Source organism: Tachyglossus aculeatus, chromosome X2 (genome assembly GCF_015852505.1).
Source record: "Tachyglossus aculeatus isolate mTacAcu1 chromosome X2, mTacAcu1.pri, whole genome shotgun sequence".
Lineage (NCBI taxonomy): Eukaryota > Metazoa > Chordata > Mammalia > Monotremata > Tachyglossidae > Tachyglossus > Tachyglossus aculeatus.
The window spans coordinates 8,680,094-8,693,971 of NC_052100.1; the positions used below are offsets into that span (position 1 = coordinate 8,680,094).

Sequence of the window (13,878 nt, forward strand, 5' to 3'; positions counted from 1 at the left end):
AGAGCTGGAGCTGAGAAAGGACAGGGATGGGGTGGGTGGGGGGATTGAGAGGGGAAGAGGGTGGCGGGGAAGAGACAACAGCATGAGGGGTGGGAATGGCTTGAATGGAGAGGGATGAAGTGGGTTGCTGGTAAGGACGGGGGTGGGGTGATTCTTCACCTGCTACTCCCCAGCCCTTTGTTTCCCCCAAGCGAACCTTCAGTAGATCTTGCTTTTGGCTCTTCCGCTTCCAACCCCTTGTTCACGCCCTTCCTCCTGCTTAGGAGGAGGACTATGACTGGACTTCCTTGGAAGTCCACATCCCTCCCCCTGCAAATCCACCAGGCCACAGCTGTCCCCAGCTTCAAAGCCCTCCTGAAATTCCACCTCCTCCAGGAAGCCTTCCCTGACCAATTTCCACCATCCCAAGTCACATCAACCCAACAACCACACTTAAAGCTTCTGAATATACCTCCATCTTTAGCACTTCTGCATACAGCAGTTTATGTATACTTCTCATTTCTTCATTTGTCCACCTTCCCCTACTCTTATCACCAGTTGTATCTGTTGCTCCTCCTAGCTGTAGATCATTTTTATGCCTGCCCATCTCCCCTGTTAAACCGAAGGCTCCCTGATGGCAGGAAACTTGTCTTTTGCCTCTACTGCCTCGGCAATGCTTGCCTCAGCTTTGCCACCCACGATAACCTCAGAGTTGTCAACAGTTTGCCATAAAGAAAAGGCCACTTTGCTTCATCAGGAAGGGGATGGGCAACAATAAAAAGGTCCAGCTGCGTCACTAGGCAGAACCACGGTCCATAGGATGGAGAGAATCGAGCGAGAGCCAAGATGACGCGAGGGTATTAGGTGGCTGTGATGGGAGAAGGGATGGTAAGTGTCAGGCCTCTTCAGTCTGGAAAGACATAGGCTGAGATTGGGGGACAAGGGGTGGGTTAGGAATGAAGTTTACCAAAAAAAAAAAAAAATCAACAAAGGCCAGGGACAGGAGAAACAGGAAATTGCTGTTTCCCAAATCCCACACCAGCAGGAAGAGGGGGACACACATTTTTAAAGCTTGAAGGTGGACGGTTCAAAATAAACCAAAGGAAACACTTCTTTACCCAGTGAGGGGGTAGGGAGACTGATGGAATTTATTCCCACAGAAAGTTGTACAGTCAAAAGGATCAGCCGGTTACATGGACGAGAGGTCTCGACTAGGTTAGCAAAAGGAGAGTTCAGGATATTAAGGAGAAAAGTCAGGGACGCTTGGCAGTCCATCCCTAAACAGGAGGACAACTTTTTGGTTCTCTTCAGTTCTCAGGGAGTCAAGGAAGCAGATCTGTTTCGGTGGGACTCGGTCTATTCTTAACACTCAAACATATTCTTTTTCCTTCCTCACACACCCTCTGTCACCATCTCCCACTTCTCTCTGTTCTGGTTACACTTTCAGGTTCAGTTCCCTTTTTTTCTTTCCATAGTACTTGTTTAAGCACTTACTATGTGCCAGGCACTCTACTAAGCACTGGGGAAGACACAAGCTAATCAGGTTGGACACAGTCTCTGTCCCACGTGGGGTTCACAGTTTCAATCCCCAATTCACAGATGAGGAAACTGAGGCCCAGAGAAGTGAAGTGACTGGCCCAAGGTCACGCAGCAGACACATGGCAGAGCCGGGATTAGAGCCCAGGTTCTCTGACCTCCAGGCCCATGCTCTTTCCATTAGGCCACACTGCTTCTCATAATCCCACAGTTCCTCTACATTTCTTCCCTTCTGCCTCTTCTCTCCTAACCAGCTGACAGGATTTTGCTGGTGCCAATTTGCACCACTGATTGTCTCCAAAGCTCTTTATGGTAGTTCAGGCCACGATTCCAAAACACAAGCCTTCAGTTACTCCCTAGGTGGCATCTGGCGAGAGCAGGCCTGTTGGAGTTATTGGGGGGAGGGACGGAGAAAAGACATTTACCAAACACTTGGAACCAAGAGGACACCTGAGCGTTGTCACTACCAGGCTCTGCTAACCGACACCTCCAACCCTGATTCCACCAGGGATCCTAGATTGGCTATGCTGGAATGGACAGAATCAGTTGGCCTGATAAATTGTGTCAGGCTGGGTTTGGGGTGGTCACCAGCTCACCGAGTTTGGAGGTGGCCCTTGGTAGGATACTGGGGACCAATGGGGGCTTCCCTCCAGTTCAGACTCTTCACTCCCCCCAAGTAACCCTCCTAACTGCACTTTGTTCGCAACTCTTCCAACCATCTGCACACATTTTTCCCCCTGAACGGAGCTCCCCCGCCATTCCCCAATCCACAAGACCATGTCCCTTGTCCACCTTCAAAGTCCCCTGAGAAAAAATACCCCTTCCAGGAGGCACTCCCTGATTGATTCCCCACCATCCTGGCCATAGCAGCCCATCAACCACCCTTAGCACTTGTGCATATCCGTCAAGTTAATCCACTAGAGACCCAGGACCACACGGCAGGAGGGTAGCAAGCAGGGTACAGCCACTTCTCTCTGCTAATTTTTTTTTTCCCTTCAACTACCACGCCCTTCCATTGACTCAGCCTAGGAATGAAGTTTTCTGGGGAAGTGCAATTTCCCTGTCCTAAGTCTCCTGATGAACACAGAGTAGAACGCGTAGTTCTCCAGGCTCTTAAGCATGTGTGGACTCAACAGCATTTTTTAAGCACTACAATTGTACTCTCCCAAGCACTTAGCACAGTGCTCTGCGCACAGTAAGCGCTCGATAAATACCACTGATTGACTGAGGAAAAAGCAACATCAATTCCATCCCTCGAGGAGCTTACAATCTAAATGGAGGGGGACAGGCAGACACAGAAAAGCAGAGATATAACAGGTAAAAGAAGTAGGGAAGAGATGGATAAGAGAACAAATAAGCAAATAATGGAGTAGGTAAATCGATATATACATCTGCTCTAAGGTAGCTGTTGGATTGGCATGGCTTGGGGATGGGGAAGTTAATCTGGGACGACCTCCTAGAAAAGGTGAGATTTCCAGAGGGCCTTGAAGCTGGGAAGAGCTGTCGGCTGAAGGACTGGGCAGGAGAGAGAGGCCTGGGCAGAGGGAAGGGCAAGAGCAAGGGGCTGAAGGTGGCAGAGGACGAGGCACAGTAACACAGTTCGCAAGATGGAGAGTAGCAGGCGAAGGGAACAGATATGTAAGAAGGAGAGCGCTAGTGCTGAGCCTTGAAGCCAGTCATCAGGAGCAGCTGCTCGATGTCAAGGAAAATGGAAGCCACTTGAGGGGATCTGCGGAAGGGGCGGACATGTGCTGAACAACATCTGAAAACAGATTATCTGGGCCGCAGAGTGTAGCTTAGACTGAAGGGGGACGAGACTAGTGGCGGAAGTCCGGTGAGTGGGCCGTTACGGTAATCCAGTCGGGAAATGGCAGGAGCTTGAACCACAACGGTGGTTGTTTAGGTGGAATGAATGGGGTGGACGAGAAATATTGTGGAGAAAGGACCGGCAGGATTGAGCGGCTGACTGAATGCGAGGGTTAGAGGATGGTAAGAAGTCGAAGATGACACCAAAGTTGTGAACTTCAGAGACAGAGAGGATGGTGGAAAAGTTGGGAGGGGGAAGTTCTTTCCTTTGCTTTCACGAGCTCCCTCACTCTCTTGGCTTGTGAGTCTGTGAGGGCCAGGGTCTGTGTCCACGTGATTATCTTGTTGATACCCCAGGTCTTAGCACAATGCTTTGGTGTGAAGCAAGCACTTAATACCATAATTACTAGATCTACAATTCCATTACTGAACCCCTTTCTAATTGCTAATACTTTGTACCTCAAAACTGAAAGTCAGCCTCCACAATGGTGTACACATCAGATCTGGAACATGGGAGGGCACTAAGCAGGATAAAAGCCTTTTCTCTTTATGTGACCTTCCACTGGCCTGACACCAGAATGGGGGCTTCTGGGAAGCAGAGTTCTCTGTCCTTGGCTTACGGCCTGTCCCGAGGCTTCCGCCATTTTCTTGCCCAGATCTAACTGTGCTAAGAACAACTGCATTTTAATTGTTCTTTGTTTTGTTTAGCTTCGATCTTTGCTTTTCCCTGGTTTGCACAAGGGAGTGGAATGGATTCCCCTGACTCTTACAAAGCCGCTCCTGAGTGTCGGACTCAACAATGGCTTATGAAATAACTGATACACAGTGGTATTATCTTTTGCTACTGCTGCCATCTCAGAGATATTGTTCTCCACAACCAGACTGCACCTGTTATCCCTGCCACCTCACAATGCATGTTGCTGGTCACAGGGGCCCAGGCAAGACAGTGGGGATGGCCTAGTGCAACCCATCACCACCACTGCAAAATCAACTCAAACGCACGTCTCACGGGCTGTAATAATAATAACTGTGGGATTTGTTGAGTGCTTACTATGTGTCGAGCATTGTACTGAGTACTGGTGTGGAGTCGAGCACTGTACTGAGTACTGGTGTGGGTACAAGATCATCAGGTCCCACAAGGTGCTCACAGTCTAAGGAGGAAGGAGAACAGGTATTGAATCCCCATTTTGCAGGATGAGGGAACTGAGGCCCAGAGAGGTTAAGTGACTTGCCCAAGGTCACAGAGCAGACAAGTAGAAAGGCCTGGGCTCTTTCCACTTGGCCATGCAGCAGTACTTTTCCGTCCTAACCACTGGTCTCAGCAATGCTCACCCCATATGGCAGGGAGCCAGAAAAGGTGCCCTGTGGTATTTTCATGGACCAGATGCGAAGAGACTCTCCCAGGGGCACTCACACTCACAGATATCATCTCACCACCAGCCATGTCATCTTTGATCGAATGGAGGACAACGCTATTGATTCTACCTATTTCTTTTTTTAAAAAACAGTATTTGTTAACCACTTACTAAGTGCTGTGGAAGCTACAACATAATCAGATTGGGCAAGGTACATATCCCACGCTGGGTTCACAGTCTTAATGCCCATTTTACAGATGAAGTAACTGAGGCACAGAGAGGTGAAATGACTTGCCTAAGGTCACACAGCAGACAAGTGGCGGAGCCAGGATTATAAACCAGGTCCTTCTGACTCCCAGCCCCGGGCTCTATCCATTAGGCCACGCTGCTTCTCATTTGTTCGGCTCCATTTTTACCAGTTGTGGCTATATTTTCCTTCTTGCTCTCACTGGGCACAAATGATCTGAAGCTGCCTGCTTCTTTTTCTTCTACCCCCCAGCCTGGATCCTGAGAGCAGGGACCATGTCTTTTACTTTTGTTGCGCACTCCCAAACGCCTAGTACAGTGCTCTGCACCCAGTAGGCACTCAATCAATACAGAGGAGGAGGAGGAGAACTCATGTTAAAAGGGGGAGTTTCTGCCACAAATGATCACTTACCAAGCTCTGAAACCAGCAGGATGGCCTAGTACAGATTTTGCTTACCTACGCAAGGTCAATGGTGAAGAGGATATAAAGCTGGTTCTGAAACCGGGGTTGAGCTGCCCTAGCTCCATTTTTTTCATGCTATTTGTTAAGTGCTTACTACGTGCCAGGCACTGTACTAAGCGCTAGGGTAGATACAAGCTAATCAGGTTGGACACAGTCCCTGTCACACGTGGGGCTCACAGTCTTCACCCCATTTTGCATGAGGGAACTGAGGCACAGAGAAATGAAGCAACTTGCCCAAGGTCGTACAGCAGACAAGTGGCAGAGCCGGTATTAGAACCCAGGTCCTTCTGACTTCTAGGCCTGGGCTCTATACACCATTTGAAAGGAGGTTCCCAGGAGCAGAGCAACATTTGGTTTACTGGTGGACCCAGACCAGAAGCAGGAGGGGAGGGGGTGGGGGATGTTTACTTGCAGGTGAATGGGGAAAGAGGTAGGGGTAATGGACTGTGAAATGAAAAGAGAGTAAGAAATACTTCTGAGGTAATAAAAACGAGTGGGAGAGGGAGTGGGGAGATGGGCAAAGGCTGAGGAAGAAGGAGTGGAGGATGGACACAGGATCAAGAGAAAACCGCGACAGAGTAACGGGAACCTGTGTGTGACAGTCTGCCCAGACACTAGGCTTGGCTAAACGCCCAGGAGAACTGCAGTCCTACCTGCCATGAGGGAAAATTGCCTACCTGACAGAGAGCTATTAGCATTACAGTGCCGCGAGACAAACCCCTCCAGGAGAAGATTCATTTGTATGAATCGGGCCTGGGAGTAGCCAGCTCGCTAGATGATATCAACTCACAAGTCAGCCAATACAAAGAGAGGAAGGAAGTAAGGGAGAGACGGCTAGAAGAGAGAGAGATCCATGTGGGAGGTCAACTACATGGAAACAATCTAAGTGACAAACTGCCAAACTTCAGGGGGACTGGGAACCCCAGATTAAGTTAAGGGTATCGGACTAGGGGTAATCTGCCTTTATTCCACGATCTGCTTAAATCGCCTGTCTGCCCTTCGTGCTCAGGGAAACTTCAGATGCGGTATCTGCTACCTAGATGGCTATGCCCTCATTTCTACCTCTTTCTTCTATAAAGTTGGGTGCCGGTGAATTCTACACCCCATGGACCCCCTAAATTCAGAGACACTTGACCATTTCGGGGAAGGGAAAAGCCAAGAGGAATTCTTTCTCCCCACCAGCAGCCGGCCCCACGGGCCGCAGGACCGGCTAGCTGAACCCCAAAGTTGCTCGTGTCTTTGGGGGAGGGCTATATCTACATAGATAGGGGATGGTGGCAGCAACTTACCTGAGCATTCCCGGGGAGCAATAGCTGGAGCCATTCCCGACGGTGTGGCGAAGGTGAAAACTTCCGAGAGTGTCCTCCTTTGATCTGGGATGGTTTTGATTGGGGAAGGCTGGCTGGCAGACGGTAGCAGTCTGGCACAGGGCTGGTAACACAGTCCGGGGTGGGGGGGAGGGGGAGGAGGGGGAGGGGGGTTTTGGGTTAAAGCACCCCGGCTCTGCCCAAGCAAACCCACTCAGAGCAGGACTGGAGCTTCCTGCCCCAAACCTGCCCGGCCCTGCCCCTGGGCCGGCTGTAAAAGATGCCACCTGCAGACAGCCCGGGTCGAATTTGGGCCACTTCTCTTGAAAAGTGACCAGAAATGTCACCCTGGGAAACAGCAGACAGCAGGGGGTGGTCCGTGACAGAATATTCTGGGAAATCGTCGGCCTTAAAGGCCCGTGGCCCAACCCCTGCACATAGTGGCAGGCAACCACTTCAGGCGACCCGCCCAGCCACCTCAGGAGGTCCTGGTATACCTGGCCTGAAGCAGGCAGTTTCTCTCCTCCTCAGTCTGTCCTACCCTCAGCAAGTCCAGATAATCTTCCTAAAATGCCATTCCGATCACCTCACTCTGCTCCTCCAAAACGCCAATGGCTGTAGCCGTCGTCTCAGCATCAAACACAAACTCCTGATCATTAGCTTCAAGGCTCTCCATCCTCCTTACCTTTCTGCTCTAGTCTTCCTCTAACCCCCAACTCAATTCCTTTGCTCCTCCCAAACTAACCTTCCAACTCTCCCTCGCTCATGACTCTCCCAACTCTGAACCACTGTGTACACTCTTCCTACTGCCTTCCCGTTCCCTTCGCACCCACGAAATCTCCTAAAAGCCACCTCCTCCAGGAGGCCTTCCTTGATTCACCCCTCCCATGGCCTTGTCATCTCATCGGCCACCTGATCGCAGTCAAGTAAATAGTGCTTTATTCTGTTTATCTATTACTTTATATCATTTCTGCTTACTTTGGCTACGAGTTGTATCTACATTTTACCTCTTGTTCTCAATGTCCGTATTCAGTCTGTGTTTGCCTTTCTCCTCCCCATTAGACTGTAAGCATCTTGAGGGCAAAGATTCTGACTTCTTTTATTGTAGGCTCTCAGGCACCTAAGTACAGGACTCTGGCAATGGCGAGCACCTACTCTGCTAAACCACCTAATAATATTCCCCAGTACATCCTGCAGAAACCTAGGAACATTTCTACTGCTCATGCAGCAGGTAACATTCACGCTGGCTCTTTTGTACTTCCGACCCAGAAAAGGTTGAGTTGTACTTGTTTCCAGAGGCCACCTCCTCAGAGTCAGAAAATCGGAGCCTCTGGTTTTTGGAGAGGAAAACAAGGTCTTCGCCAGTAAAATGAGGTCAACAGACGCTTTCAAATGTGGAGATGTAAGGGTGAACTTTGGGGTTCTTAAAAAGATTGATGAGCACATCTTTCTCCAAGCAACTGCCAGATATGTTTCTTAGCTCTTGTACTTCCAGCTAAGGGTTTGCCCTTCAGCTGAGGAAAGAAACCTATACCCTTCACCAGTTTCTTCGTCCCTACAGCCACCAAAATGCTCGAAAGGCACCGATTCTTAAAAGCTAAACTTCAGTCCATCACAAATGACAAGTACTGATCACCAAAGCAGGTTGATCAGAAATCGGCTAGTGCTGCGCGGGCACCACTATCAATCAATCAATGGTATTTACTGAGCACTTCCTGTGTGCGGAGCAGTGTACTAAGCATTTGGCAGAGTACAATACAACAGAGTTGGTAGACACATTCCCTGCCCACAAGGAGCTTGCAGTCTAGATGGAGAGGCAGACATTCAAATCAATTACGGATCTGTACAGGAGTGCTGTGGGGCTGAGGATGGGGTGAATATCAAGTGCTTTAGAGGGGACATTTCCTCCCAAACATTCAGTCTCCCAGGTGCAGCTTCATTTCTATCATTTTCCTAATTACGGTGATCGGACACTTAGTTAGATCATCATCGACACGCAAGTGCCTCTCAGTTGGCCATCATACAATATCTCCAACCCGATCTCTCTGCTCCAACTGTGACGGTGGGACCGACCACCTAGGCAAGGCTCAATTTACCAGTCTCGTCCTCCCACCCAAAGAAATCCCATATTTAGCAGCGGCGTTCAGTCAGGGAAGATTCCATCTACTTTGATTTCATCGTATCTATTTTTGTAGATGGTTTGGGGGAACGGCATCCCTGCTTCATTCTTATTGTGGGCAGAGAGCTATAACAGCTGCTTGAGGGTAAGCGACCCAAGTAGGAGACACGGTCACCGTTACAAGTTAATGGGGGGAGATGAGCAAACACAGGTCGTGTTCTTACAATGTGGACGAGTACGAGTGGAAACAAACAACTGGACCGACCACAGTCACCAAAAATGAACCACCTAAATACGTGGAATACATACACCGATATAGAACTAATAACTGCGGGTTGCTGAAGGGGTGATGTGACCAGCAAGGCAGAGGTCATGATGATGACGATGATGATATTATTATTCTGGTATTTATTAAGTGCTCACTGTGTGCAAGGTAGTGCCTCCTAGAAGAGGTATTTTTCTTGAAGGCTTTGAAAGTGGGGAGGTATATGGTCTGGCAGGTTTGAAGTGGGAAGCTCCAGAAGTGGGGGAAGGATACTGATGGGACGCCCTATAACTAGCCCCTTTTCATAAAGGAGAAAAATGCTATCCCACAACCAAACGGTCAATACCGTTCTTAAGCATTTATTCTCCTCTCCAGATGGCAAATAGCTGTCTCGATTGTACAATCAGTTCTATAAATGCAGGGGTTGCCTTCTTTAAGGATCCCATTAAGAAAAATTCTCATTACAGCAGTCATGCCTTGATCAAATCCACAGGCATGCTCAAAACCATTTCTTTGGTTCTTCCTAGGCAAACAAGCACTGGGGGGAGAATGCTCCTGAATTCTTCCACTGTGTTCTAGCCACCTCGCACAGTGAAGACATGCACTGTAGGAGAACTGACTAAATTTAAAATCGGGAGTGCTTGGTTAATGAGAAACAGCGTGGCCTAATGGAAAGAGCACGGGTCTGGGTTCTAATCCCGGCTCCGCCACTTGTCTGCTGTGTGACCTTGAGCAAGTCACTTTGCTTCTCTGTGCCTCAGTTCCCTCATCTGCAAAATGGGGATTCAATCCCTATTCTCCCTCCTACTTAGATTGAGCCCCATGTGGGACCTGATGATCTTGATTTTACTCCAGCACTTAGAACAGTGCTTGGCATATAGTAAGTGCTTAACAAATAACAGAATTATCATCAGTAGTAGCAACAGTATTCCGAGATACCTGGACTGGGACCCATATTGGTCATAGAAGGTTTCCCATGGCTTCTACAGGCATCTTGGGACTTGCCAAAAGGAATACAGGTATGAACCAGCATGAGGTGCTTCTGGTTATCCGTTTGAGCTACTAGAAAATCGGTTGGGCCGTGGACTATCTTTATCGCACATTTCCTAGCATCTCGCACAGTACTCAGTCCAAAGTAGGCACTCAAAAAACACTGATGATGATCATGATAATGGTAATGACCTTGGGCAGAAGGGCAGGCTCCGAAGCTTGTATCAGGGAGGCAATTTCTGGAACTTTCACTATCAGAGAAGGTTACATTATTTTTTGAGGCCAAAGAAGGTCTCGCCTAGGTCAGTCCCATATAGAAGCAGCGTGGCTTGGGGGAAAGAGCTTGGACTTGGAGTCAGAGGATGTGGGTTTTAATCCCGGCTCGGCAACTTGTCCGCTGTGTGACCTCGGGAAAGCCACTTCACTTCTCTGAGCCTCAGTTCCCTCATCTGTAAAATGGGGATTAAGACTGAGCCCCACATGAGACAACCTGACTACCTTCAGCTCTTAGAACAGTACCTGACACATAGTAAGCGCTTAACAAATACCATTATTATTGTTATTATAGACATTATTCCAACTAGCCATAGGAAGAGTGAGGCAGAGGCTTTGGTTTCTGTTCACCATTCTTCCATCCACTCCCAGATATTCCTGCAACCACAATGACCTCTTGGTAAATAATGCCTCAGTTCTCAGGCAATCTTCAAGAGGCAGAGTTGCTAGTAGGAAGAACTCTAGGTTCCAATCCCATCTCTGTCCTTGGTCAGTTATGAGACCTCGAACATGTCACTTAACCTCTCTGTGCCTCAGCTTCTTCATCTGTGAAATTGAGGGGGGGAGGGTAACAGTGCCTGCCTCCCCCTCTCTCACGGTGATATTGTGAAGATAAATGATGAGAAAGCCCTTTGGAAAAATAAAAGTGCTCTATAAATCCAAGATATTCTCAATCAACAGTATTCACTGAGCACTTACTCTGTACAGAGCACTCTACTATGAACTATAGGAAACTTAGTGGACATGATCCCTTCCCTCGAGGAGCTTAATAACGAGCCGGGGAGACAGACGCTAAACTAAAACACAGCTAGGGGAGGCAACGGAGTATAAAGAGCTACACATTAGTGCTGTGGAGAGTGTTTATCTACACATAAGTGCTTAGGGAGTAAGGACTCCAGTCCACAGGTGATGCTATAGGGAGGGAGAGAGGGTGGGGAGATGAGAGATTTGTCAGGGAAGGCTTCGTGGAGATGTGTCTACAAATTCTGTTATACTGTACTCTCCCGAGTGCTTAGTACAGTGCTCTGCACAAGGTAAGCACTTAATGAACACCACTGACTGACTGATCGATTGATACATGTGATCTCAGGAGGGTTTTGAAGATGAGGAGACCTGTGGTCTGTTGGATAGGAAGGAGGAGGGTGTTCCAGGCAGGGAGGAGGAGAGTGCAAGCATGAGGTCGGCAGCAGGACCGGTGAGAGCGAGGTATACGCAGTGAGTAAGTAGGCAAGCTTGAGAGAAACAATGAGTGTGCGCTGGAAAAGAGTGTGGGTAAATAGGAAGGAGAGAGCCGATGGAGTGCCTTCAAGCAGGAGTTCCTGCTCGATGCATAGAAGAATGGGCAACCATTGGGGAATTTTGAAGAAGGGGGAGACGTGTGCAGGACAACGATCTGGGCAGCAGAGTGAAGTGTGGATTGGAGAGGGGAGAGGAGAGAGGTAGGGCGGGCAGTGAGGAGGCTGATGGACTAGTCAAACTGGGATACAACCGGGTCTAGATCAGGGTGGTGGCTTTTTGGATGGAGAAGGGATGGATTCTGGCACCGTGGAGAAGGAAAAATCAACAAGATCTGCCAACAGACCACGTATGGAGATTGAAAGAGAGGGAAGAATCAAGAAGAGGTCAAGGCTGTGGGCTTCAGAGAAAGAGAGGATGCTGGTGTTGTCAACTTGGATGAGAAAGTTAAGTTGGAGGGGAGGATCTGGGAGGGAAGCCAAGGAAGGAGTTCCGCTTCAGCCATTTACAGGCAAAGCGCCCTCAGCATAGTGCCGATGCCATGCTGGGCCACCACAGCCCCTCAGGCGGTTGCCTGAAGTCTTTGCCGCCCACGTCAGCCAGCTGGGCCACCATGGTTCTTCGGTCATATGGCTTGACCACCGACGGCCGCCCCAGTAGGCAGAACCGGGACCAGACCCAGGTCTCCCGATCCCCAGGACTGGGCTCTCTCTCCTGGACCAACTACAGCAGAGTCAAGAAAATGCCCGATAAACAATGAAGGAGCTCCCTCTCTAAGTGGGCACCAAGAACCATGTAGACCAAAAAGCAACAAAAAAATAATAGGAGTAAATGAAAGAGATGCAGCAGTGTAGCCCAGTGGAAAGAGCCCAGGCCTGGTAGTCAGAGGCCTTGGGTTTTAGTCCTGGCTCCACCGCTTGCCTGCTGCGTGTCCTTGGGCAAGAAACGTCACTTCTCGGTGCCTCGGTTTCCTCATCTGTAAATCTGGGATGCAATACTTGCTCTCCCTCCTCCTTAGACCCAGAGCTCCATATGGGACAGGGACTGTGTCTGATCCGAATACCTGGCATGTCCCCCAGCACTCAGTACAGTGCTTGGCACAGAGTAAGCGCTTAACAAATACCACCATGACTAGTATATTATTATGGAAGAGTCCCAATTTAGAGCATTAAAATATCCAGCTAGAACAGTTCGGGGGGAGGGGGAGGGGTCCCATCCCTTCTCCGCTCTTTGGTTTCAGAGATCCCCAGAGTTCTGCAGCTGTGGCAATTTCCCTCGCAGCAAGTGGGGTGGGGGGGGGTCCCAGTGGGAAGAGGGCTCTCCGCCCCCCATAGCTACCAGTCGTCCGGTCCAGCGGGTCTCAGTTTCTGCCCACCCCGTGCTCCCATGGGGATGGATTGGGGAGGAAGCAGGAGGCCGCTCCCACCGTCAGAAGTCAGACCGAAAAGGACAGAAACCTGAACGTGGGCGGGGGTACTCAGCGCATCCTGACGGTATGAGTTTGAAGCGGAAGTCAGAAATGGCCTGGTTTTAAAAACTGATTAAAATCTCATTTCCAAAATCTCTTTAAACTAGCTCATCCAGCATTGCAAGACTAAACCGTCACCTTCGCTATCACAGGTTTGTGCGCGCTTCCAGCATAATACCCATCCGCTGTTCATCAAAACATAAAATGATTACCCTAAGCCAAATGAAATTCCCATCATTTCTAATTAATCCTTAATTAAAATACATCACAACCTAAGGTTTTGAAACCTCACTCAATATGCAAATGAAATTCATTACAATGTATTTACATCTCATTAATTAAGGATTTGCAATTCTGAAATGAACTAGATGAGATTGCTGGTGCTAAAATAAAAATGATTTGCCATTTGTCTAAACATTTTCCTCTCCAGATTTCCCTGCACATGGCAACAGAAGGAAAGACAAAGAAAAGAATGAAAGTGACACAGAATTTGGCCACGTAAAAAGCTCATAATAATAATAATAATAGTACCACCTTGAATTTGTAGCATGCTATTCTTTTTTCCAGAGTGTTTTTACATTACTTATCACATTTTCTCCTCACGACATCCCTTTGAGTGAGAGGTGGGCATTATTGTCCCTATTTTACAGATGAGAAAACTGAGGCCCTTCGAGGTTAAGTGGCTTGCCCAAGGTTGCATGGCAGGCCAGGGGGCAGGCCCGGGAACCCAGGCCCCAATTTTCAGACCCAGACTCTTTCCACTATATCACAATCTTCCCTTCTAAAGATTAGCATTCGTTAAAAGATTTGCTGTGGTTACTTTTTTTTCAAGGGT

At 48.8% G+C, this 13,878-nt stretch overlaps 1 protein-coding gene across 2 annotated transcripts in view; it reads right to left on the bottom strand.

Moving 5' to 3' along the window:
- Positions 1 to 13,878, bottom strand: part of LOC119949311 (pre-B-cell leukemia transcription factor 1-like) — a 56,566-nt gene that overhangs the window by 21,652 nt on the left and 21,036 nt on the right. The window contains exon 3 of one of the 2 annotated variants that reach the window (XM_038770978.1): positions 6,675 to 6,816. The exons of the other annotated variant lie outside the window; for it this stretch is intronic. Coding sequence (XP_038626906.1) covers positions 6,675 to 6,708 — 34 coding nt within the window. The 5' untranslated portion in view covers positions 6,709 to 6,816. The remainder of the gene's footprint in view (positions 1 to 6,674; positions 6,817 to 13,878) is intronic. 2 annotated transcript variants of the gene reach the window in all.